The 24,962-nt window shown below is 37.6% G+C and overlaps 1 protein-coding gene across 1 annotated transcript in view; it reads left to right on the forward strand.

Annotated features, from left to right (window-relative positions):
- The window catches only part of kif3b (kinesin family member 3B), a 63,241-nt gene that overhangs the window by 20,914 nt on the left and 17,365 nt on the right, over window positions 1–24,962 (forward strand). The window contains exons 4-7 of the mRNA XM_028811583.2: window positions 5,002–5,124; window positions 9,385–9,503; window positions 11,446–11,562; window positions 13,293–13,398. Of these exons, the coding sequence (XP_028667416.2) occupies window positions 5,002–5,124; window positions 9,385–9,503; window positions 11,446–11,562; window positions 13,293–13,398 (465 nt within the window). The remainder of the gene's footprint in view (window positions 1–5,001; window positions 5,125–9,384; window positions 9,504–11,445; window positions 11,563–13,292; window positions 13,399–24,962) is intronic.

Below are 24,962 nucleotides of genomic sequence, written 5' to 3' on the forward strand. Positions count from 1 at the left end.
TGTGACTTATGGTTACATGTATTTTTACTTCTACTGTTTGCTTCATAACAAGTGAATGACAGTTGGTGGTATACAATTTCAGCTGCCTAGGTGAACAGTGGAGTTCAGATTCAGTGTAGATGTTTTAGAAATAAGTAAAATCTCAGGTGTTTGTCTTTTTAGGATATAAAAAGTTACTTAAAATGTTAATGAAAAGGGCAGTATAAATGTATAATATTCACACTGTTCTTTCTAACATACAATTCAGAACTACAGTACAACAAATGGTGTTATTAGCCCTAGAAAGGGGCAAAGCAATGCAAAATAGTCATCAAAATGTACAATTTGAATAGTAACATTTAGGATGAGTTTGAGAAGTCAGATAGCTATTTCTGGGAGCCCTCTTATTAGCAAGTTTCCGTAGTCCAATCAATTGATAAGAAGCGCCTCAACAAAGAGTTGAGTAGCATAGCTAGTGAGGAAGGGTCTGAGATTTTGTATGTTAAAATGAAAAAAGCAGAACTGCCTGATCAATGAAATGACATACTAACTGAAGGAGAAACATCCATTAAATGTCACAGTGAGGTTCCTGACAGTAGCTGATGTTGAGAGAATAATGTTATCAAGTCAAGTGCTAAATGAAAGTTGGATGGAGAAAGAGAAGTTTATTATACGATAATGATCATTTCCAAAAATGAGATGGTAAAAGTACAAGTGGAAATTGGGGCTAAAATTTGTGTGTTTGTAAAAGGAAATCAAAGGAAAAATACACAAAAATAAGAGGCATGCCTAGAGTGAAAATTTAGAGAGAGGTTTTAGTAAAATTTACTGTAACTTCAGTATATATACAAATCATGTTAAGTTATAGTGTACAGAACAGCACCTTCTCAGTAAATGATTTATTGATAATTTCGAGTTATTACTGAGCTTAAACCACTGTGTCTGTTTAATTAACTTTTTTTTTTTTTTTCAGGTTATGAAATGATAAACAATAATGTTATGTAGCTACAAGTAATAAGAGGAAATCAGAGGCAGTCAGTAGAGGAAAAAAAATTAAGATAATTTGAAGGACTGAAGTGAAAGCTTTGAATCTCCTCATGCCAGACAGAGCAGAGCCATGGTGGAAAGTAATTATGATAAAAATAGTTAGGTATTAGCATCTCTAATTTTCCCTGCATCATTTGTCTTGTCATTAGTCAGATTTTCTATTAAAGTTTTGGTAATTCCTAAGTTACCAAAAAATTGAATTTCTTCTTTGTTGACATGCTGTCTGATTAAAGCAAGTCATTTTGGTTGATCCAAGCAATTTAGGTGTATCATCTAAATCAATGTTTCTCAACCTTTCTTGTGTCGTAACCTGTTTTTTCTCACATAAGCATGTCCTCTTTGATAAATTGAATTCTTTCATCAGAGTGGGCTCCCCCTCAATGAATCTAGCACGATTGTCAAGAGTTCTCCAAGCTTATATCTCCTATGCAAAGCTGTGCTGTCTGAACACAGGATTATTCCAGAATCTTAACACTAGACCCAATAAGTCTCTAAATTGCCTTGAACTGTTTTTCTGCTAATGAGTGGTGCCATCAGTCTATGGTTATTTGGTGATCAACAGGCTTTGACTTTTCACACCCTGATCAAGCACATAAAAGGAAAGGTGGATTCACGGATATGATATTCATTTATTTGTTGAGAAACTTTAAAACTTTATATCAGATAATTAAGGTTTAAAAAAATAGGTGCTAACTGAAAAAATATCAATACTATATAAAAATGGAAAGAGCACAAGCAGATGTTTATGCTAGACATTTCAACATTTTGCCACATTAATACAAATCATTACATTAATGGGTTTTAATGTAAAATAGTTTTATTACAACCCCATAATGCTGTTCTAGATAAGTAGGTTTTAAAGATGGATAGTTTAATACAGGGGTAGTCAACCTTTTTATACCTACCGCCCACTTTTTTTATCTCTGTTAGTAGTAAAATTTTCTAACCGCCCACCGGTTCCACAGTAATGGTGATTTGTAAAGTAGGGAAGTAACTTTACTTTATAAAATTTATAAAGCAGAGTTAAAGCATATAATAATAATTACTTACCAAGTAGCTTTATGTCGGATTTTCGCTAAGTTTGGCAGAATAAATCTTTATAAAACAACTTACTGTAGTTAAATCTATCTTCTTATTTATACTTTGCATACATAGAAATTACATTAGTTAATTGAATTATTAGTGGGATCCCTGAGGCTGATGCTAGGAAACTAAATATTGAATATCCGGTTCAATTTTTGTGAGGAACAAACGAAGGTCTCCCCTTTCGGAAATATTCTGGTGGTTTCTTTCTTTGATCATAATATGATTAACAGCACTAAATCCTGATTCCACAAGATATGAGGTAGGGAAAGGTATCAATAAACTGAATACCATTTTCCACATATTTGGATATAAGACCGGCATTTTTTATTTTGCCATAGGTTTTCATATCCACCACTGTCGAATTTATGTTTACTTTCTTCATCATATCTAATTTCTAACCGTTCTTCTTGGCAAGTTGTATCAGCCTCTTCAATATTTGCGGTAAAAGGATTTTTCATCCAGTCATATACCTTCAATTTCAAAATATCTTCAAATCGTTTTTCCATGTCTAATTTAAGTTCGTTGAGGTGGCTACTGAATCTGTTAATATCCTCTGGAGTTGCATCTTCTTTTATAGATGATAATTGAGGAAACTGATGAAATTCTCTCTTCAATAGATTGACGAAGTAGTTCAAGTTTGTCAATAAATAATAGCTCAATACTTTGGCAACCTATAAGAGTTTTATTAGCTCCTTGAAGCTGCAAATTGACCTCATTAAATCTCTTGAAAATATCTGCCAAGTAAAAGGCATCATTCTTTACTGTTTTTAACTGTTGACACAGATTGGTCTCATTATTACTTTCAAAAAATTATATGACACTATCATATAATGCTACAAATCTAGCCAAAGATGTACCCTTTGACAGCCACAGAACTTCTGTGTGCAAAAGTAACTTAATAAAATCTTCATTATTGTCCTGGCAAAGCTGCCGAAACATTCTATCATTCTTTGCATTGGATTTGATCTTGTTTACGGCTCAAATTATTATAGTTAATGATGAATGGAGACTTGTACTTAGATGTTTTCCTACAAGATGTTGTCTGTGCACCACACAATGAATACATAAAACATTTGGCACTTCCTGCTTCAAATAAGCAACAAATCCACGATAGCGACCTACCATTGATGGTGCTCCATCAGTAGCGCATGCAACAATATTATTCAAAGGAATATTATTTTTTGTAAAGTATGTTCTCACAGTATTAAATATAGATAATCCTTTTGTATCTGTGATGAGATTTATTGTGAATAGCATTTCTTCTCGTAATATATTGTTTTCATCAAAATAGCATACATATGCCATCAATAAAGCATCATTATCTGCAATGGTAGATTCATCCAATTGCATGGAAAATGAAGAGTTTTGGAGAATACTTATAAGTTTGTTTTCAGCATTAACTGCCATTTCATCAATTCGTCGCTTTACTGTGCTATCGCTTAGGGGCAACGTTTTCAAAATTTGAGGTATATCCTGATGCATTACTGTTGAGATAAATTCTTTTATAGAGGGTATTATTACAGTTTCTCCAATATTATAGCTTTTACCACTTTTTGCAATTAATTGTGAAATGCGATAAGTGGCAATTAATCCATCTTCGTACGTTGTATGTTGTTTCTTAAATAATTAAACGATAGTTGAACGATTTTGAAATTTTTTATATATTTGCTGAAAATATTAAATGGGCTTGTCCTTGTCATTTGGATGCTTTGTAGAAAGATGTTCTCGCAATGTTCTCGACTTGGCTTCATTGCTTCATTGGATAATGTTTTATGGCACAATAAACACATTGGATGTTGTTTATTTGCAACAGATTCTATGAAACCCATCTTCAGATACTCTGGCGAATAGCCGCGTGCGTATTTCTTTTTTTGAGACATGGGCTCACGATATTTCACAATATTTTGTTTGAAGCTGTAAGCACGTGCTTGCTCTCAGAAATCTACGTACTGACTTTAGTTTCGATTACGTAACGATTTAGCTTCACTTACGTAACGTGAACAAAACTTATGAGCTTGAAGTCTGTTGCGTGGTCGCATCTTTTGGAAGGCTGCATGCTTTTCCGATCCGGTATGCGAGACGTCCTTCTCGTCTCCTGGCGTTGGTCAGGCAGGATCAGGCGTTCTGGTCGCTGGACAGCACAGTGTACGTTGGACGTGGATGGTCAGTCAAGGCGCTGGTTATCACGATCCCACAAGGTTTTCGTCAGACCGTAATGTTGAAAGATATGTGGCTCCAACAACAGCCGTTGGGAGTCAGGATCTGGATGATGTAATCGTAGCTCCTCATACGTTGAAATGATGAATGTGTTGACAGAGTAACAAATGCTGGGTACCTCTAAGTTGAGGATTGCCGGACGTTACAAGTGTCGTGGTTGAGCAAGAGTTTGTCGAGACGAGACTAAGTTAGTGAGTATCCGTGGTTGTGTGTTTTATATAATTTTATGTAGCAGGTGTTGGCCAATGGCATCACTTCTTTGCGATCAAGGCGAAGTAGCGAGACATCGGCTAGTTTTGGCAGTCCAAGGGGGTGTTCCTAGAATGTCACCCTATTACCCTAAAATCCGGGAATCGAGACGAAAATATGAGTTAATTGGTGTCTCCATTGTCCGGCAGTTTCTATCATAGAAAGAAGCGTCGAACCATGGAGTTCTTTGTCTACGGGGTAATAAAACGACGAACTGCTAGTTTTTGGGCGACAATAGTGTGTAATTGCAGCGCCGTTTGGTTGCTCCGCTACTGCCCACCATGAAAGCTGGAACGCCCACTAGTGGGCGGTAGGGACCAGGTTGACTACCACTGGTTTAATACAAATGAATCATTTCATCTGCAAACTCTGTATCCTGTTATGCCTTTTAACAGTACCTTTTGTGTTTTTTGTTATCTGTAGAAAAGAAGAGAGAGAGAGATGCAACAGCAGATGGAAAGTCGTGACGAAGAGACTCTGGAATTGAAGGAAACATATAGTTCACTTCAACAAGAAGTAGACATTAAGACAAAGAAACTGAAAAAGGTAAATATTGATGACTTTTAAAGGTGCAGGATACACAGATAACTTAATCTCATTTTAGTTGTTTAATTTATAAAGGCCATCCTAATTGTTTTTCTGTTGTAGCTTTTATTTTATTCACTTGATTTCTTCCTCTTTCATATGTATACAGAATTTAACATTTACAGTAATCCCTCCTCCATCGCGGGGGTTGCGTTCCAGAGCCACCCGCAAAATAAGAAAATCCGCGAAGTAGAAACCATATGTTTATATGGTTATTTTTATATTGTCATGCTTGGGTCACAGATTTGCGCAGAAACACAGGAGGTTGTAGAGAGACAGGAACGTTATTCAAACACTGCAAACAAACATTTGTCTCTTTTTCAAAAGTTTAAACTGTGCTCCATGACAAGACAGAGATGACAGTTCTGTCTCACAATTAAAAGAATGCAAACATATCTTCCTTTTCAAAGGAGTGCGCGTCAGGAGAGAGAGAGAACAAAGCAAGCAGTCAAAAAAAAAAATCAATAGGACTGTTTGGCTTTTAAGTATGCGAAGCACCGCCGGTACAAAGCTGTTGAAGGCGGCAGCTCACACCCCCTCCGTCAGGAGCAGGAAGAGAGAGAGAGCCAGAGAAAAACAAAGTCAAAAATCAATATGTGCCCTTTGAGCTTTTAAGTATGCGAAGCACCGTGCAGCATGTCCTTCAGGAAGCAGCTGCACACAGAAGGTAGCAACGTCCCTATCGTCTAGGTGTGCGAACAGCCCCCCTGCTCACACCCCCCTACGTCAGCGCAAGAGAGAGAGAGAGAGAAAGTAAGTTGGGTAGCTTCTCAGCCATCTGCCAATAGCGTCCCTTGTATGAAATCAACTGGGCAAACCAACTGAGGAAGCATATACCAGAAATTAAAAGACCCATTGTCCGCAGAAACCCGCGAAGCAGCAGAAAATCCGCGATATATATCTTATGAGCATCAAATTTATTGGCCTCAATACAGGATGGCAGCTTTTGCGCCTAAATACCCTCCAACTACAAGGCTTACTGATAACTTTATAAAACAGCTTTAACACAATGTAATGCACATGAATCAAGCAATATGTACATCGTACAGAAGGACTATGCAAGTCTGTAAGAGATGGCAGGAAATGGAAGTAAATGTTAGTTAAAATGGTCACAGAAAGAAAACTTTTAATATATAATATATAAAGACTGTCACTCAAAAAAATGGCCAAGATGGCAGCATTGGCAGGAGATGTGTGAAAAATATGAGGAGCCTGCAGAAAAACAGACTAAGCAAAAAAGAAAGGTAAAAAAGCAACATGAAAGAAGAAAGCTTATTTCTGAGAGTACTTCTCAGTCAGATTGAGGTTTACCATCCAGGACACAAAGCTGTAATCTCAAGCTGCACACACATTTGTGCTTATGTTGGTTTAAAATTACTTGGACTCCTTGACTGTCCAGATTGGTTGAGGTTTTTTTTCTCCATACAGTGGAAAGTGCACAAGTGTACATCCTGCTTTCAATTGGGATTGACTTGCATCTGGGTCAAGGCTGTGTGTGTGACTATTCTCGATGCACAGACATTCATAGTCAGTTACTAGTTTGATTCTCCTCTTTGTAGTGTTTTACATATGACCCTTGTATTCACATTGGTTCACTCCAGAGACTTTGGTGGTTTCCTACTGGTCATATCATGCTTTCTGACTTTAAATTGTTTCTGTGCAAGTGAATATAGGTTTAGTATCTGTGCAGGTGTTACAGCCGGAGCTGATTTCTTCCTTGCTTTGTCTCCTCACTATTCTTTAGAAAGATAGATAGATACTTTATTAATCCCAAGGGGAAATTCACTTACTCCAGCTGCACCTTACTGATACAAAAAAAAACAATATTAAATTAAAGATTGATAATAATGCAGGTAAAAAACAGACAATAACTTTGTATAATGTTAAATGTTAACGTTTACCCCCCTGGGTGGAATTGAAGAGTCGCATAGTTTGGGGGAGGAACGATCTCCTCAGTCTGTCAGTGGAGCAGGACAGTGACAGCATAATAAATATATATATATATATATAGGTAAATATATGCAGAGGTCTGTGCCCTTGTTAACTTATGTTGATTGTTTAGTGGTGCAGCTGAAATAGTTTTAATGTTCGTCACTGAAGGAGCATGATGTACAGGGAACCTTGGTTGTCATAGGATTATTTTTGTTTAATTATAACAGTTGCTTTGGGACACCCATAAACCGGATGCGGAAGTGATGCTCATTTGTGTTGATGGCTTGGCAATTACAGCAAGTTGTCATATTGTGCATTCAAATTCTCATTGTGTTCACCATACCAAATCTTGCACCATGTCAAAAGTGGGCAGCACGACAAGACACAAAGTGGTTAGCCTACATTATCTAGGTGTCTCCCAAGCAGAATTTTAACAACAGACAGGTATTTCCAAATGTGCTGTCCAAGGTCTTCTGCAGAAAAACATTACGCTTACTTTACTTCAAAATCAGAATACGTCCAGTACTACTGCCTTTGCAGTAATGGCAGAAACCATTGGGATCCTGGTACACCCATTTACATTCTGTATCAGAAGTGGTCTTCATTGGAAATTTGTAAACAAAAAGCCATTCTCCATACTCACCTGTGCTCAAAAGCACAAGGATTAGGCTGCAGAAAAATGGCAGCATGTGCTCTGAACTAATGTGTCAAAATTTGAAATTTGTGGGTCTAACGGAGGGCAGTTTGTGTGCCGAAGGACTGAAGAACAGTTTGTGAATAAATCTCTGCATTCAAAATTGGAGCACGGTGGAGGATACCTGGAGTTTTGTGGCTGCATTTTGCAAACGGATTTGGATGGCACCAATACTGCTAAGTACATACAGATTCTTATCTATCATGCAGTTCCATCAGAGAGGAATCTGATCAGTTCCAATGTCATTCAGTAGCATGACAAAGACCCCAAACACACAGGTTGTAAAACTATTAAAAAAAAAAAAAAAACCTCTACAGAGAAAACAGGGAATACAGGAACAGATTATATGACAAACCCCCCTCCCACCAATCACAGAGATCTAAACTTGACGTCATTGAGACATTGTGAGATAACTTGCAGAGATGGAAATGAGTAAGACTAACGAAGTGTGCAGTTGAACTGTGGGAAGTCCTCCAAGAGGCTTGGAGCAACTGGCCATAGAGTAATGCAGAAACTGGATGCAAGTAAACCTAAGATAATTGTTGCTGTTTTCAATGAAAGGGGTGGTCTCACCAAATATTGATTTCTGTTAGCCTTTTCAGAAAAGACTATAGGGTATAAAGGGGGAGGAACAGGAGGGGCAACGTAACTGAGCTGAAAGTCGAAAACAAACATCAGTCCTGTTCATCTGTACCAATGAATTGTAGTAAGTTAAAACTAAAGCAAGTCAGGAACTGGGAAATCTTAATACCACAGCAACTACCATTGGGTAATGATGACAGGAACATGAAATATTTTCTAATAACCGAAAACAAATGCAATATATAAAAGTAAATTTGAAAACTGGGTCTAGCACCTGAAAAAGTCTGCAATGAGAAACATCCATAAATAAAAAAGGCTTAAACAAGCATACAGAAATTTGCCAACACACAGAATGATAAGCAGTTTCCTTTGTTTTTTTTCTGTTAACTGCACTTTCTAGGAGGTTTATTGATTATTAAAAACTATTCTTTGTATTATTTTTGAAATCATTCAAGTTGTACAGCATTTTTTTCACAAATGCCTATAAGTATATATACTTTTATCATTTTAAATTTGAATGGTCAATTTGACATTTGTTAATGTAATGGGGAAATTGATGAGAAATTGATGGAGAAGCATCTTTGATACTGGAATAAACCCAACTCTGTATTATCCTTTAATCATTATGGGACTTGTGTGCCACCTGACAAACACCCTGTTAACAAATTGTGAAACAAGAATGAACTAATGTATATTCTAAGTAGAATTGCTTTATTTTGTGCATGACCTATCTTTTGTAATCATTGGTTTTAAAATAAAATTGTTTTGCACCTTGCTTAATAACTCACTGCTTATGCCCCTTTGACTAGCCAATAAACTTTATGAAATTGCTTTGTAGATATTCTTTCTCTTTTCCTTCCAAAGAAAGGAGTGCAATATAGACTGTTTATGGCATGATACACTATGTTTCTTCATTTTAAATAGGAAATTAGTAATGTTATGCAAACATTTAAACAATGAATACGTTTACAATAGGTACATGTACCATATTTTTTTTTCTTTATTTTTTTCAGTTGTTTGCGAAGCTCCAGGCAGTAAAGGCTGAGATCCAAGATGTACAAGAAGACCACATAAAAGAGAGGCAAGAACTAGAACAGACGCAGAATGAACTCACGAGGGATCTCAAACTCAAGTATGTAACTTAATAACAAAAGTTGACTTTAGGCCCGTTTATACTTGATATTTTTGTGTCATTGCAAGAGTTCACTGTGGTGCATGTGCCATAAATTTCATTATCAATCTTGGCACATGGACCCTCACATTGGCAGCTACGTGCCTCCAGTATATTGTAAATTTAAATATTGTAAATGCCCTGTGTACATCAAAAGCTCAGAAAAGTAAATACTCACTTATTGGGGGAACCGTTGTGTGAAATGTTGCCACTTATACCTACACAGTCCAACATTGAAAAGCACACAGTGATAGCCAAATGTCCACATATTCATGGCAAGATTTTTCCCACACCCTAGGCTAACATGAACGTTTGTGCAAGCAGAAATGGAAATATCGGCAAATTAATATGTAAAGTCAAAGAAAAAACTTTGGGGGTGGGAACCCACGTGGTTCTCCTACCATGCATTGCTGCACAGTGAATGCTTGAAGCATAAATAGAGCAGGGCATGCATCCTCTGTGCATGACCACGTTTGCAGCAGGCTGTGCCCAAGTATAAATGGATCTTTATGTTTAATCTGAAGATCAGCAAAGCTTTCATTGTTTTATCTACCCATCCATGCATTTATTTCTTTTCTGAATTTAAAGGAGGTAGGGCACCAGATGTGCACTAGTCCTTCTCAGGGCACACACGTGCATAGATTAAAGCTTGGATTTGCCAAATAAACTACTACTGTATTGACATCTTTGGAGTGTGGGAGGAAATAGCACCTGCACTGCTTGAATTCTGAGGCAGTATATCTAATCGCTGAGCAACTATGCTGCCACTACAGTGTATGTTATTGTTTGCATTTGTTTTAATTCCTTATGGTTCTCTAATCTTAGGCATTTGCTTGTTAAATAGTCATGCCTTGCCATTTACAGTTAATGGATCACTTGGTGACTTAGTTGACAAGAGGCTGGCTTTTTTTTTTTAAACAGATTTCATTATTGTAACAAATAGCCTTATATTACAGAACCTTGAATATCTCTGCATAACTACATGCATTCACATAGACAAAAGTAGATCAGAATACAGATATGAAAGTAAAACACACATTTAATGAAAGTGCACTGCATAATGATTTCTGTTTTACTAGTACAGTGCTTTTTCTTTGGACTGTTGGTTGCTGCCTGAAAAAGTGCCCAGCATATGTAGATTATGAGTTTGACTATATACATTACATTCATAAGACAAACCACAGTCACTTCTTGTGCATGTATACTTAGACTATATACAGCATATTGAAAATTAAAAGATCTTAATGTACTATGTTATTTAAGATTTCAGTTTTTTTCTATAATTAAATATTTAATCAATCAAGATATATTATACAACCCCCTGAAGATTAGCCAGTGATAGTACAGAGTATAGCTAGTCACTGTGACTATACACACCGCCCTCCACAATTATTGGCACCCCTAGGCTTCTAATAAATTATTTTTTTTTCCCAAAAAATATAGGCTCACACCACAAAAGAGAGAATAATCCAACCTTTAATTCAAGTACATTTATCACTTATTCTTTTCTATTCATTTATTCATTATATATCCATCTTCTCCTTCTCTCTCTCTTTTCAACCCCTGAGCCCAATCCACTAAAGCCCTTGATTTCTCTGGGTGATTGTGTCAAGCTTTTCCAGTTTTTCCTCTGTTCATATAGGGCATACTGCCCCTAGTTGTGCCTTTTTCCCATTCTTTGTCTCCTTAGATGACCCATCATATATGGTACAAATAGTGGCCTAAGAACCACATCAGAAGTGTTTCTTTTTTAAATAAGGATGGTTTTCAATTAGCTAGTTCTGGACTACCATTTGCCATTGTGGATAAATGTGGTTCTACTATATGTAGCGTGTTTATAGGAGTGTGAATGTGATACATGTTTTAGTAAAGAAAATGAAAGCTTTCATGCCATGTGTTCCAGGCACCTAATTATTGAAAACTTTATTCCAACGGAAGAGAAAAATAAGATTATGAACCGAGCTTATTTTGATGAGGAAGAAGATCAATGGAAACTGCACCCCATCACTCGTATTGAGGAGTAAGTTTGACTCTCTTGAACTATGAAATTTTATTTAAAAATGTAGTATTTATTGCATTACAATTATTTGCTTTTTTACTGCTTTAGTGATTAAAAAAAAATCTTTAAGCAGTAGTTTTATTTTCTTTTTATATTTGCATTTTTGGTCTTAATTCTTACTTTTGGTTATTGTTCATTATTAACTGAGAGTATTTGAGTTGTTTTTTTTTTTAATTGCTTTCATGTGATAGACTATAAGAATGGATCCTAAACATTATTAAGTTAAATTATAATGTTTTAAAGTTATTTACTATGAGTAAGTAGACAGGTAACATTTTGTATACCAAAATATATTCTGACAGTGCTTGAATGTAAAAACGGATCCAATGGGGATATTCTTAGTGAATGCCTGCAATAATACTTGTAAAACAATTCACCAGTATCTAATGGTTCATTCCAGGTGAGTGGAGGATCAGTTGCTTTGGCATCATCAATTTATAGCTGCAATATAAATTTTATGAGATTAAAAGTCACTGCTTTTAATATTTAAATTAGCAAGGAGTAAATAAGTTGTGCAATGGTTCACTTGTTGTCCCCCATCCAGCTTAACTCATGATGTCGTGATGAGACTACAGTAGTCAAATACAGTGATACCTTGAGATACGAGTGCCCCAATGTACGAGTTTTTTGAGATACGAGCCGTCACTAGGTCGATTTTTTTGTCTTGAGTTACGAGCCAAAATTCGAAATACAAGCCATCAAAGAGCTTGTCCCCGCACATTCTGAGGAACTGACGACAGAGGAGTTGACGGAACTACATACGCAGCAACATATGGAGGTTCTGCAGGAGATCGGTATCGCAGAGGAGGTTATCTCTTAAAGTGAGATAAAGGAAGTGTTTGCAATGTGGGAAAAAGTTTCGAACTTTAAAGAAAAGAAACACCCTGAAAAAATTACAACTGATCATGACACTTGCCTAACGCCTGACTTTATTGAAAAGAAACTGAACGTGCAGCCGCGCTATTTAATGACACTTGCCTAACGCCTAACTTTACTGAAATGAAACTGAACATGCAGCCGCGCTATTTAATGACATTTGCCTAACGCTTGACTTTATTGAAAAGAAACTGAACGTGCAGCCGCACTATTTAATGACACTTGCCTAACGCCTGACTTTACTGAAAAGAAACTGAACGTGCAGCCGCGCTATTTAATGACACTTGCCTAACTCATTTCAGAAACATTCTAAAGGGGAGGACTAAACAAAGCTCTTTGGGCAGGTTTCTGTTGAAACGCCCTGCGAATGAAAGTGATGAAAGCGTGGCAAAAAAGAAAAAAACTAGTAAAGAAAAAAATTAAGTAAAAGTGAAGTGAAAGAAAAAAAACATTACAATACGCCAATCGGCTTTGCCAACGTCCGTTTATTTCTTTAAATTCTCTTTTATGTATTAGGTTTTATTTTGTTTGTATGCAATATTTGTTCATTATAAATACATTTTTCTTATGTTGAAAACATTTAACCAAAAATTGGGGTGGTTTTTTTGGGGCCTGGCACGAATTAAATGTCACTTCAATTAATTTCAATGGAGAAAATTAATTTGAGATACAAGCATTTTGACTTACGAGCTCGGTCATGGAACGAATTAAACTCATCTCAAGGTATCACTGTAACACTATATTTAAAAATGCATATTCTGGTGATCCGATACTTTCATTACTATAACTACTGAGTCCATTTTTTCCGTATTTAGCAATCAGAAGATGATGACTAGGCCAGTGTCTGCTGTGGGTTACAAGAGACCACTAAGCCAACATGCAAGAATGTCCATGATGATGCGACCAGAAGCAAGATACAGGGTTAGTAGTTTTCCTTTTTTGGTAAAACTTTGTGATTGATTTAATATGCACCTGAATTTTTAAGTTTGTTATGTAATTGTAAAGCAGATTTGGCAATAAAGTCCATTTTTGTATAATTATAGTGTTTCTGTCAGTCTGTTGTCATAATCTTCTGTTACAATATATCTTTTTTTTTTTTTTATTAATTTTTATTAATGATTCCATACAAATAGATCAATTTATAACCAAACAAAATTGAAGGCAAATCAAACCCCACCCCTGAGAAGAAGAGCTTAGCCAAACCAGAATTGCTTAGGGCTTTTTAATAAGGCAACAATAAACAAAAGAAAGGAAGAAATAAATATATAGGTAAATAAGAAATGGAGAAGGGAATTAAATGCGGTAATAGTTATTTCTCTTATTCTAAAATAATATTGATTAGATACTGCCAGGTTTTGAAAAAAATTTGTACAGATCCTCTAACTGAGAATTTGATTTTTTCCAATTTCAAATAATATAAAACATTAGTTTCCCACTGACTTATCAGAGAGAGTTAGGATTCTTCCAATTTAACAGAATAAGTCTGCGTGCCAAAAGTGTAATGAATGCAATCACCGTTTGCTTGTCCTTCTCCACTTCAAGTCCGTCTGGAAGAACACCAAACACAGCTATTAATGGGTTAGGAGGAATTGTGATACCAAGGCCGTCTGAGAGGCACTTAAAAATTTTGGTCCAAAATGATGTTAGTTTGGTGCAGGCCCAGAACATGTGACCCAGTGAGGCAGAAGCTTGGTTGCAGCGTTCACAGGTTGGATCTTGCCCTGGAAACATTTTTGGACAGTTTTAAGTGAGACAGATGAGCTCGATATATAATTTTTAGTTGAATAATTCTATGCTTTGTGCATATGGAGCTCGAGTGAATTCTCTGCTTTGCTACCTTCTACTCCTTTTCTGATATATTGATTAAGAGATCTTCTTACCAATGTCCTCTTGGATCTTTGAAAGGTAGGGACTCTAATAAGATTTTATATAATGCGGAAATGGTGTTTAATTCCTCGAAATTGAGCAGTATTTTTTCCAGCATTGTGGAGGGTATGAGATGGGGAAAATTGGGCAACTGCTGTTTAACAAAATTTCTAATTTGAAGATAGTGAAAGAAATGTGTAGCTGGGAGGTTGAATTTTAAACGTAATTGTTCAAAAGATGCAAATATGTTGTCTATATAAAGATCTCTGAGCATTTTAATCCCAAAACTTTTCCAGGTATTAAAAACTGGATATGTTTGCATGGGTTGAAAGAGGTGGTTCTCTTGCAGAGGTGCCACAGATAAAAGATTTTCCATCTTAAAATGCTTTCTAATTTGGTTCCATATTCTGACTGAGTTAAGCACAATTGGGTTATTAGTATATTTGCGATAACTTGCATTTATTGGAGAGCAGAGCACAGAGTATAAAGAAGTACTACAGGATTTTACTTCTATTGCGGACCAAGCCTGTGTATGTTCATATATTTGTGTCCAGGTTTTTATGGCTTGTATGTTTGCTGCCCAGTAATAAAACTGAAAATTAGGTAAAGCCATGCCACCTTCTGCCTGAGGTCTTTGTAGGGTTGCTCTTCGGATACGTGGGTGTTTTGAGTTCCAAATGAATGAGGTTATTGTTGAATCTAGCTGTTTAAAAATGATTTATTGATATATATTGGAATGTTTTGAAATAAAGTTTAGGAAGGATATTCATCTTAACAACGTTAATTCTTTAGAGTGAGATGAAGGGTTGACCATCTATGCAAGTCTTGCTTAATTTTTTCCATACAGACGGCAAAATTTTGTTGATAAAGAGCTTTATGTTTACTTGTGACATTTACCCCTAGGTATTTAAACTGATCTGCTATGGTAAAAGGTAGGGTGTTCAATCTAATATTATATGCTTGTGAATTCACTGGAAAGAGTATACTTTTATTCAGATTAATTCTAAGACCATATATCTTTTGAAATTCTGTTAGTGCTGTTAAAACTGCAGGGACAGTGTTTTTTGGGTCTGATATATATAAAACCATATCATCTGCATATAGAGAAATTTTCTGTTCCAGTCCTTCTCTGACAATCCCCTTTATCTGATAAGACTTTCGGCAGTGAACCACCAGTGGTTCAATGGCGATTGCAAACAGCAGTGGCGACAAGGGACATCCTTGTCTGGTACCACGTTCTAGCTTAAAGTAGTCTGAGCAAATGTTATTAATACAAACTGAAGCTTCTGGATTGGTATACAGTAGTTTGATCCATGCATAAATTTTTGGACCAAACCCAAATTTCTCCAATGCAGTGAAAAGTGTAGTTCCATGCAATCATATCAAATGCTTTTTCTGCGTCTAATGATAGTAATATCTCTGGGGTGTTTGATTTTGCTGGTGAATATATAACATTAAACAAGTGTCGGAGATTGGAAGATAGGTGTTGGCCTTTAATAAATCCAGTTTGATCCTGTGATATTACAGAGGGCAGCACTTTCTCCATCCTTCTAGCTAGAAGTTTTGTGAGTATCTTAACTTCAGGAGTGAAATTGGTCTGTATGATGCACATTGTAACAAGTCCTTATTTTGTTTAGGAAAGACGGTGATTAATGCTTGACGAAATGTTTGAGGTAGTATTTGGTTGTCTCTAGCTTCTGTAAATGTTGCCAATAAGGGGAGCTAGCCGAGTGGAGAATTTCTTATAAAATTCTATGGGGTAACCATCAGGGCCTGCTGATTTCCCAACTTATAAATAAGTTGTTCAGTTTCTTTAGTTGTTAAGATGTTAAGTTCCGTATCCTTGGCCTGCCTTTTCCTGTGGAAAGCTTCACTTGGACACCTGGCTTGTTCTTCATCTATTCTAGTAATTACGCTTCTTAGCTCTGACACTTTCTTGGTTTCTAATTTATTTCTGTGGGAAAGATATGAAATAATCTGTCCTCTTAAGAAGGCCTTTAGAGTTTCCCAGAGTGTTCCTGCAGAAACCTCTGTGGGCGTGTTTGTCTAAAGGAAGAAGCTGTTTTGTTTGGATATAAATTTTGTGCAGTTCTCGTCTGCCAATAGAAGAGGGTTAAGACACCATCTGCGAGGTGAGTGTGAGGGGCTTAATGATTTTAGCTCCAAGACTAGAGGGGCATGGTCGGAGATAACAATTGTGTCGTATTTGCATGATTTAATCATAGGCAGGAAATTATTATCTATAAAAAAAATAATCAATTCTTGAGTAGCTATAATGCACTGGTGAGTAGAACGAATATGTTCTTGAGTTTGGGTTAAGAAATCTCCAGGGGTCTGATAAGTTGTGGTCATTTAAAAACTGTATAATTGTCTTTGCAGTATTAGATGTCATCCCCCCTGTCACAGGAGTCCTATCTAAGAGTGGATTTAAAACACAAAGTCCCCAGCCATTATAATTTTATGAGTGTTCACATTGGGAATGGATGCAAATAGATTTTGCATGAATTCCTTATCATCAACATTGGCTGCATAAACATTTATCAAAATCATTTTACTGTTATATAAGTTGTCCATGACTATCACATATCTCCCTTCAGGGTCCGATACTACATCTGATGCTACAAATGGGACTGCTCTGTGTATGAGAATTCCCACCCCTCTAGTTTTCTTTATAAAGCTAGAATGGAACATTTGGCCAGTCTAGTCTTTTTGTAGTATGAACTGATCCTTTCTTAGTAAGTGGGTCTCCTGTAAAAATACTATTTTAGCGTTTAAGCCTGTTAGGTGAGAACAAACTTTCTTTCTCTTTAATTCGTGATTCAGGCCTTTAACATTCCAGCTCACAAAGTTAACTGTCCCATCATGAAGACATTGATTCTGAGTTTTTAATGTCATTTTATAGTCTTAACTGGTAGTGAGGCAGTTTTAATCTTAATTTCAAAATTCCTCATGAGCTATCGCATTTTAGCCTATTGTTGCATTGATATTTATAGTTATAGGGATTAATAATAATAATAATAATAATAATAATTCATTACATTTATATAGCGCTTTTCTCAGTACTCAAAGCACTATCCACACAGGGAGGAACCGGGAAGCGAACCCACAATCTTCCACAGTCTCCTTACTGCAAAGCAGCAGCACTACCACTGCGCCACCTGTGAGGACAAGGATTAGAAGAATAGATTAGATATAGCCTGCTCTCCTTCTCTCCCCCCTTTATCCCCCCACCCCCCCCCACCCCCATTTTACCTCCCCACATGAGGCTTGATCCCACTTCGCGATGTCCTGGTCCTCTGACATACAAAGAGACGGAGCACGTCCAAAACAAAACAAACCCCACTCCGCAGCGGCCTTAGAGAATTAAAACAAAGAGATATCTATTGCAGCTGAATTCTTAATACTATCTGCCGAAAATATAATCATTAACAGTCTTTAAGCTTAAAATAATCTTCAGCGACATTGAGATAAAAAAAAAAGAATGAATCCTGGGAATGATTTTAAAAAGTAGTCTAGGATAAACATTGTAATTCCTAATGCAATAGTATAATGTAATAGTATAATTGTAATAGTAATGTAATAGTAGAAATAGCAATAAACCAAGAGTATGATGTTAAACAGTCTACTTTAAGGTAGTAAAAACAAAAAAACAATCCTACTTTAATTACTTCCACATTTCCACACTCACGTCTATAACTATAATTAAGATATAAACATATAATGCCCAAGTAAAGAAAAGGATGTATAATTATAATACCAGTCTCTTTAAAAGTGGATCCGAGAGCAGATGATAGGTCCTTCCCATGCCTTGATAGAGTACGGCTCCTTATTAACTTTCAAAAGAGTGTCGGAAACAGCTTGTTTAGTTCCTTTTCAGCTTCTTCCTTGCTTGAAAAAATATAATATTGATCTTGAACTTCCACTTTCAGTTTGGCGGGATACAAGAGGCTGTATTTGATATCGGCTTTCTGTAGCAACTTTTTAATGTCAAAGTAGGCTGCGCGTTTTGCAGCTGTTGATGGTGATAAGTCAGGGAAAATACGAATAAGATTATTTTCAAATATAATCTCTTGCTTGTGTCTGACAAGTGCCATCACATCAAGGTTACATCGTAGTCGCTCGAAGCGGACAATAAAAGACTTAGGTTTAAAGGTACTTGATCTGTATGTGCGATAAGCAGCTGCTATCTCAATGTCGAGTTTAAAATCATCTCCAATTATTTTAGACAGTAATTCTACTGCAAATTTCACTGGGCTTGAGCTTTCTCGTTTCTCAGGTATACCCTCAATTCTTATATTATTTCTTATGTACCCATCTTTCAGGGCTGCAAGTCTGTCTCCCGAGTTTTTTGCATTCGGAATTCGCACCTGTTGCTTTTTCATCGGCGTTAGACTCCAATTGTTCCGCTGTTTCAACTCGAGCCGTGAATGCCTGCTTAATGTCATCCAGCTGATCTGTAACGTCATTAATCTGGTCGGCAAGCATTTTCAGTTTGGATCTATTTTCTTCGATGTGTTCCTCTAATTTCTCCAACATGCCTTTAAAGTTCACGTCAAAACGTTTAAATACACGCGTTTCCCGGTCTTTGTTATCCTTCTTAAGCTCGTTCTTAAACTCAATGTTCACCTTCTTAAACTCATTCTTGTTATCCTCCTTAAGCTCATTTATGGCCGTAGCCATGGCAGTGGCCAGTGTAGTGATCATCTCTTTCATTTTAGTTTTCAGCTCGGACAGTTCATTTCGGATTTCGTGCTCCGCGAGTGGAAATGCAGCTCCTGTTACAGCAGGTGCTGCGGGCTCGCGATGAGTAGATGAGAGCACATCCTGCAGGGCCTTTTCTAGTCTCGAATGATCCTCAGAAATCGGCGATCCATCGCGACCTGTATCGCTTGCACCTTCGCTCCCATTTTCACTCTTGATTGGAGATGATACAATGGAGCGGGGTCCTAGGAGATCTGCGCATTCGTCTGCTTGTTCCAGGTCAGTCTCCGAGAGGCCATACCTTGCACTCGGGCCAGATGTCTGTCCAGACTTTGAAGCAGCTTTAAGTTTCTTTTCCGGTTCTTTCTGACTTTTTTCTTCGTGTTACTCATGCTTGTATATTGTAGTGGAAGTTCCTTGGTCGGGTTAAACACAGGATACCTCTAAATAATATGAAATACGTGGGACGATAAAGCTGCTGCTAGCGGACCTCTGCTTCAGACGTCCATCTCCTATAAACGGACGAGACCAACTATCTTGATGTAACACATTATGCTTATGCATTTGGCTGTAATTGGTAAAGTCAATACTATTATAGCAGTAATAGAAACATACAGGTTAGACGGATTGGCAATGCTAAATTGGCCCTAGTGTGTGGTTTGGGGTATATTTGTGTGTGTGGCTGTAGCACCCCCATCACAACCCTGTTCAGGATGAAGTGGTTTAGAAATTGACAGAAAAAATTCAAGCAGTACTGATTTTCTGAGTTTGAGGACATTGTCTTCATTTCCTATACTACTTTTAAGTTTGCAAAATGAAAGTATAATGCAGTTATGGCAAAATTAGATGTGTTGACTTTGTCATTGTGAAGCATGTTTGTGTTACCAGAGGTGAGGTGTAGTCCCTCTAATAAGTTGTATCTGAATGCTATTCTGAATCTTAAACATGATCCTTTTGACTACACCCTACAGTTGTCTGCTCCTTGCAACATTATTTCGAGTTAATTCAATTTTGTGCTAAGTTTCTTTGCTCTCCAGCTTTTGGGGATTGATAAGAGAGGAGGGAGTAACAAAAGTAATACTTGACATCTGTCTACACATCACAGTTGAAAGCATAACCACAGCTCTAAAAGACTGTAAATCCTACTTGCTTTTGATTTTCATATTCTTTTCATTAATGCATTTTAATAAATGTTTCTATTGACAAGGTCTAGTACACTGTACTGTGGTCCATTCTTACATTGCACCTAACTCTCACACTTTGCCTTGTGGTGGGTGAGCCCATATGGCAGTTGCACACAGCATTTTCTTGCCAAGTCTGATTAGGCTTTTTGGGTCTCATGACCAACAGGTATTTGCCAGTGAATACGTTTTTCCAGGTGTGCACCCAGGAATGTGTCCCTATATCCCCATTCTGGTTGAGGTTCTCTTCAATTTAATTTGAAAAATCAGGAGGTCAATTGTGAATAACACACATGTACAGGCACCATTCTTAATAAACACAAACCTTCTCACCATGCCCAGGACCAAAGTGGATTCCATCCAGGCAGTGGAACAGTGAACACGCTATTTATCAGTGGTGGGCCGTCAGGGCCTGCAAGGCCTTCTCTGCTGGCCTAAAAAAATATCTGAATCACAAACTGATGTTAATTATACTTTGTCCATGAATACTTATTAAATAATTCCAAATACTGTGTCTGCTTCCTTTCATAGCTTTTCCGATGGTTGAGCTGCTTCCAGACATGTATTTTCGTATTAAAGCATTTAACCAATCACATTTCAGCCATCATTTGTTGCCAGGCAGGGTCAAAGTCAAAGAAGTCTGCCCGGAGGCCTTCACAATCCATTCTGCAGGCACTCTAACACAAAATAAATGTTGATTAAACTGTTGCTTCAACCAATCAGATTTTGAGTTGGTGCCACTAGGGCCCTCTAGCAGGCGTACGGCAACGTCACCGTATTCAGACCCGTTGATTGGATAGGATGGTGTAATAGAAAAATCTGAAAAAAAAAAAAAACCTGGGCAGGTTCAGCTTTCAGCATTAACTTTGATGGCGATAGAAAGGGACTTCGTGATGGAACTGAAGCGCACAGATAATCTGTACGACAGAGTAATTGAACTGTTTTTGAGGAAAGAGAGGAGGATGGATTTTGTTTACAAATAATCCGAATTTTTGGTGAGTAAAATGTTGCGATTTTCCTAAATAATATTGCAAGTTTATGAGTTGTTATTGATGTTTTTTATGTGTGTCGCGGCTGTAGCTGCAGTAGAGGAACTAGTTCACCCCTGGTTTGTCTGTTCAATAATGGCATTTATTGTGGCTGCAGGAGTTCTCTATCTGCGATGCAACGGCTTTTTATACTGTGTTTCTGCATATTAAGATGGTTTTTATAACTATAAATTAGTTTTTGAGGGGAGGGTTGATTCAGACGGAGCTCTACTGAAGGCCTAGGTGTGAAATGCATGGTCCGCCACTGCTATTTATCCTATCATAAATGCTGGAGGGATTATATAAATTTACGCATCCCATCTGCTTTCGCTTTCTAGATTTTGGAAAAGCCTTAACTCTGTAATTTATGGTATGTTTCTATGTAGTGGTGCCATGTATTGGATTCTGGAGCCACTGCTGCGTACTATTTGTTCCTTGAGTTAGAGTAATTTTTGCTTACTTGGCGTTATGTCAGCAGTGTTTAGTGTGGGCTTTGATCTCCACCCAAGGATGTATCTTGTCTTCTCTCCTTGTTCACAGTTTTCATGAACAGTGAAAATACACTGAAATTAACCGCATATTGTTTATTAGTTTAAGGCATCTGATTTTAGTTAACCTGTAACAATATAATGGTCCACAGAATGGCCAAACTATTCCAAATACCATAGCTGCTTTAGCGTTGTTACTCTCACTGTACCACTTGGAGCAGCTGATCGGTTAAAGAGAATTATCGGTATACAGAATCAAGCACACGCTGCCTCAGCCATTTGCTATTTGAACTGCTCTCATCCGTCAAACGCTTCAGAGCCTTTCCTGTATGGACCTCGCGGTTCAGAAACCGTTTCATCCCAAGAACTATAAACACTCTCAATCAATCCATCAAGTGCTCCTTATATAACTGTTTGTATACTTACAAGTACAATTACCTCACTGTAAACTTGTGATAGTTATAATATTGCACAACTTGTGCCACGTAATAAAGCGTGTATTTACATGTGATGACGATATCATTTTTAATGATGAAATGCATCCATCCATCCATTTTCCAACCTGCTGAATCCGAAAACAGGGTCACGGGGGTCTGCTGGAGCCAATCCCAGCCAACACAGGGCACAAGGCAAGAACCAATCATCACTATCACTGTGCCACTGTGTTCCCATGTTTAATAACATGCTTTAACTCCTGTCATCATGAAAATATCATGTATACATCTCAGTATTTTAATTATTCAGAGAGCTGTAATATTACGAATGTAATGGATTCTGTGTCCTGTCGGAGGAAGAGAAAGCCGGTTTAAGAAGCAGGTAGTGCTACTTTAGTTATGATGGGATTTGAGAAACTAATAAATGATTTTAAGATGAAGTTTATGATGTTCTACTTTAATGACAAAATAAACTACGTGATTAAAGTGGAAATTTTGAGATTAAAGTTGACATTTTGTGCTTTTTCCTCCGACTGTGTGCCTATTTTTTTTTCTCTGTACCCTAATAAGCTTTCATATGACACTCAGACGGTGGGCTACGACTTGCCTTTTCACGGCGACTTTGATATCTGACCGCTTCTTTTTAATTTCAGGCATTGTGCGACTTTGTGAACTTGAACTTTCGAGTTTCTCCGACACTGTCACTCGATCAACTTCCTTTTGTTGTTTATACCACTGTTTAACTCTTTTAGGGCTAATTTTTTTTTGTTTCTTTTCTCCCAGGGCTGAATATTTTTCCAAAAACTAACATTTTTTAAAAAAGAACACAAAGCAATTGTTTAACATATCAAATCAACAAAAAATATTTACTTTTGACAAATGTTACTGTCTTGCATGTTGTATGAGCCTGCATACTCTATGATTTCACATACATATCACATACATTTTACACAGCAAAGTCTGATCTCGCTCAAAGCAGCCAATTTCAGTCATTGCCACATTGCACTCCTTACAATATGTGTTGCTTTGCTGCCTATTTTTCAATTGTCTGTTGCTGCACTTTCTCACATATATTGTTAGTGTGTACTGTAGAGAGACAAGTCACCCATTTGCCATGGTGCCATGCCACTGCCACCAAGTTTTCTGCCTGCATGAAAACCGTATTGTCACCTCTTTTCATCTTCTGAAACTTTATGAACTTTATGTATGGCATTATAGCCTGGCTCACCCCATAGGATTTGCTTCTGTTTATTACAGAAGTGAATAAAACTTTGCAGCAGCACGTACCTATCACCACGCTGCATAACCTGTCCAAAGCCACCAGGGGACAAAACACGTTTGGACCAATGCTCCCTGAAGTTATATCACCAGTTCTGTCCCATCTCTATTTGTAATGCCACAGCGCGCTTCATCTCGTCTTTTGTTGTGGGTTTCCACTTTGAAAAACGAGAATGCGATGCAAGCGCAGCCCGCGATTCAAAAAAATTCTCTGCCTACCTGTTTGTCTCGTCTGACAGTAGCTGAAAAGCAGCATCAGGAGAGAGCAGTCTGAAGTACAGCAGCTGGTGATCTGTCGCGTCCAACAGCAAGCCGTGCCGTCTTGTAAACTCCGGTAGCCAGATCGGCTCTCAACGGATCAATGTCTGTGTATTTATCTCATGCGAACCTTGCCGTAGATGCATCGGCTGCGCGAAGGCACTCAACTGGCAGCAGATCCGCTGGCGCGGCATCAGCTGGTGTCTGATCAGCTGATGCCTGCTTCTTACTCTCTTGCTCGATCTCCTGATAACTGCCAATAAAATCCGATTCTGAAAAATCAAGAGTCTGACTCCGCGATAATGCGCAAAACATCGTCTGCCGAGTGTTTTCTTTTCTGCACTTCCTTCGCTCCCTTTTCACATGTCGATGCCATCTTGCCATTGTTTACATTTCGCAACTCACGCACACGCAAGGTTTAGTTGCCGAGTCAACGAGTCTAGCATTCCTCCAAGCACAGAGGGAATGCCTGTGACGTGACAGTGAGATTTGTCGCCATTAACAGCTGATTGTCGCCCTCTATCCGTGGATGTCGACTTTTGTTGACATTCGCCTTCAACCCCTCCTGTCGACAAAAATCGACATCCACCCTAAAGAGTTAAACCAACAAATAGTAAGTTTTTCCTTGCCTTCGCTGAAATTCTTCAATTTTCCCCCGTGCTTTAGCCATTGTCTTTTCACAGAAGGCTGAGCTTAAGGGCTATTTGTTGATTTGCATATTCAAAGAGGTGTATTTCTGGGAGCTGTTATGGCGGGACAGCAGGCGTGTGCACGTGCATTACTTTTCATGCCGACCGGAATTTATGTAGCGGAAGAACGTCGAAGTTGGCGTTCACACAGATTCATGCATCTGGATTTTTTTTGTGTGGACGCACATTTCCGCTTTTGTCCGTACGCCATGTTATAGTGTGAATTCTACGCACGGTGTTATACATGAGGCCCCTGGTCAGCCCATCTCAGCCTGGTTCTACTGCAGCCATCACCTGGAAAAACAGAACAAAAATATGATGATGGCAGGAAAATAATGTTTACTTCAGAATTGTTTTTCACTGCCTATTAAATTGAGTTAGTGTCTGAATCATAAGACCGCAACAGTAAATGGTAGTTTTACAGAAAATCTCTTCAAAAATTGCTTAAATGCAGTTACATGAACAGTTTTCACACAAGCATGAGAGTAAAGACAGGGCAGTTGTTTCCAATAAAACAAAAGTTAATCTCTGTATACATCAGGTTCTGCAATAATTTGGTTAA

Source organism: Erpetoichthys calabaricus, chromosome 10, assembly GCF_900747795.2.
Source record: "Erpetoichthys calabaricus chromosome 10, fErpCal1.3, whole genome shotgun sequence".
NCBI lineage: Eukaryota > Metazoa > Chordata > Cladistia > Polypteriformes > Polypteridae > Erpetoichthys > Erpetoichthys calabaricus.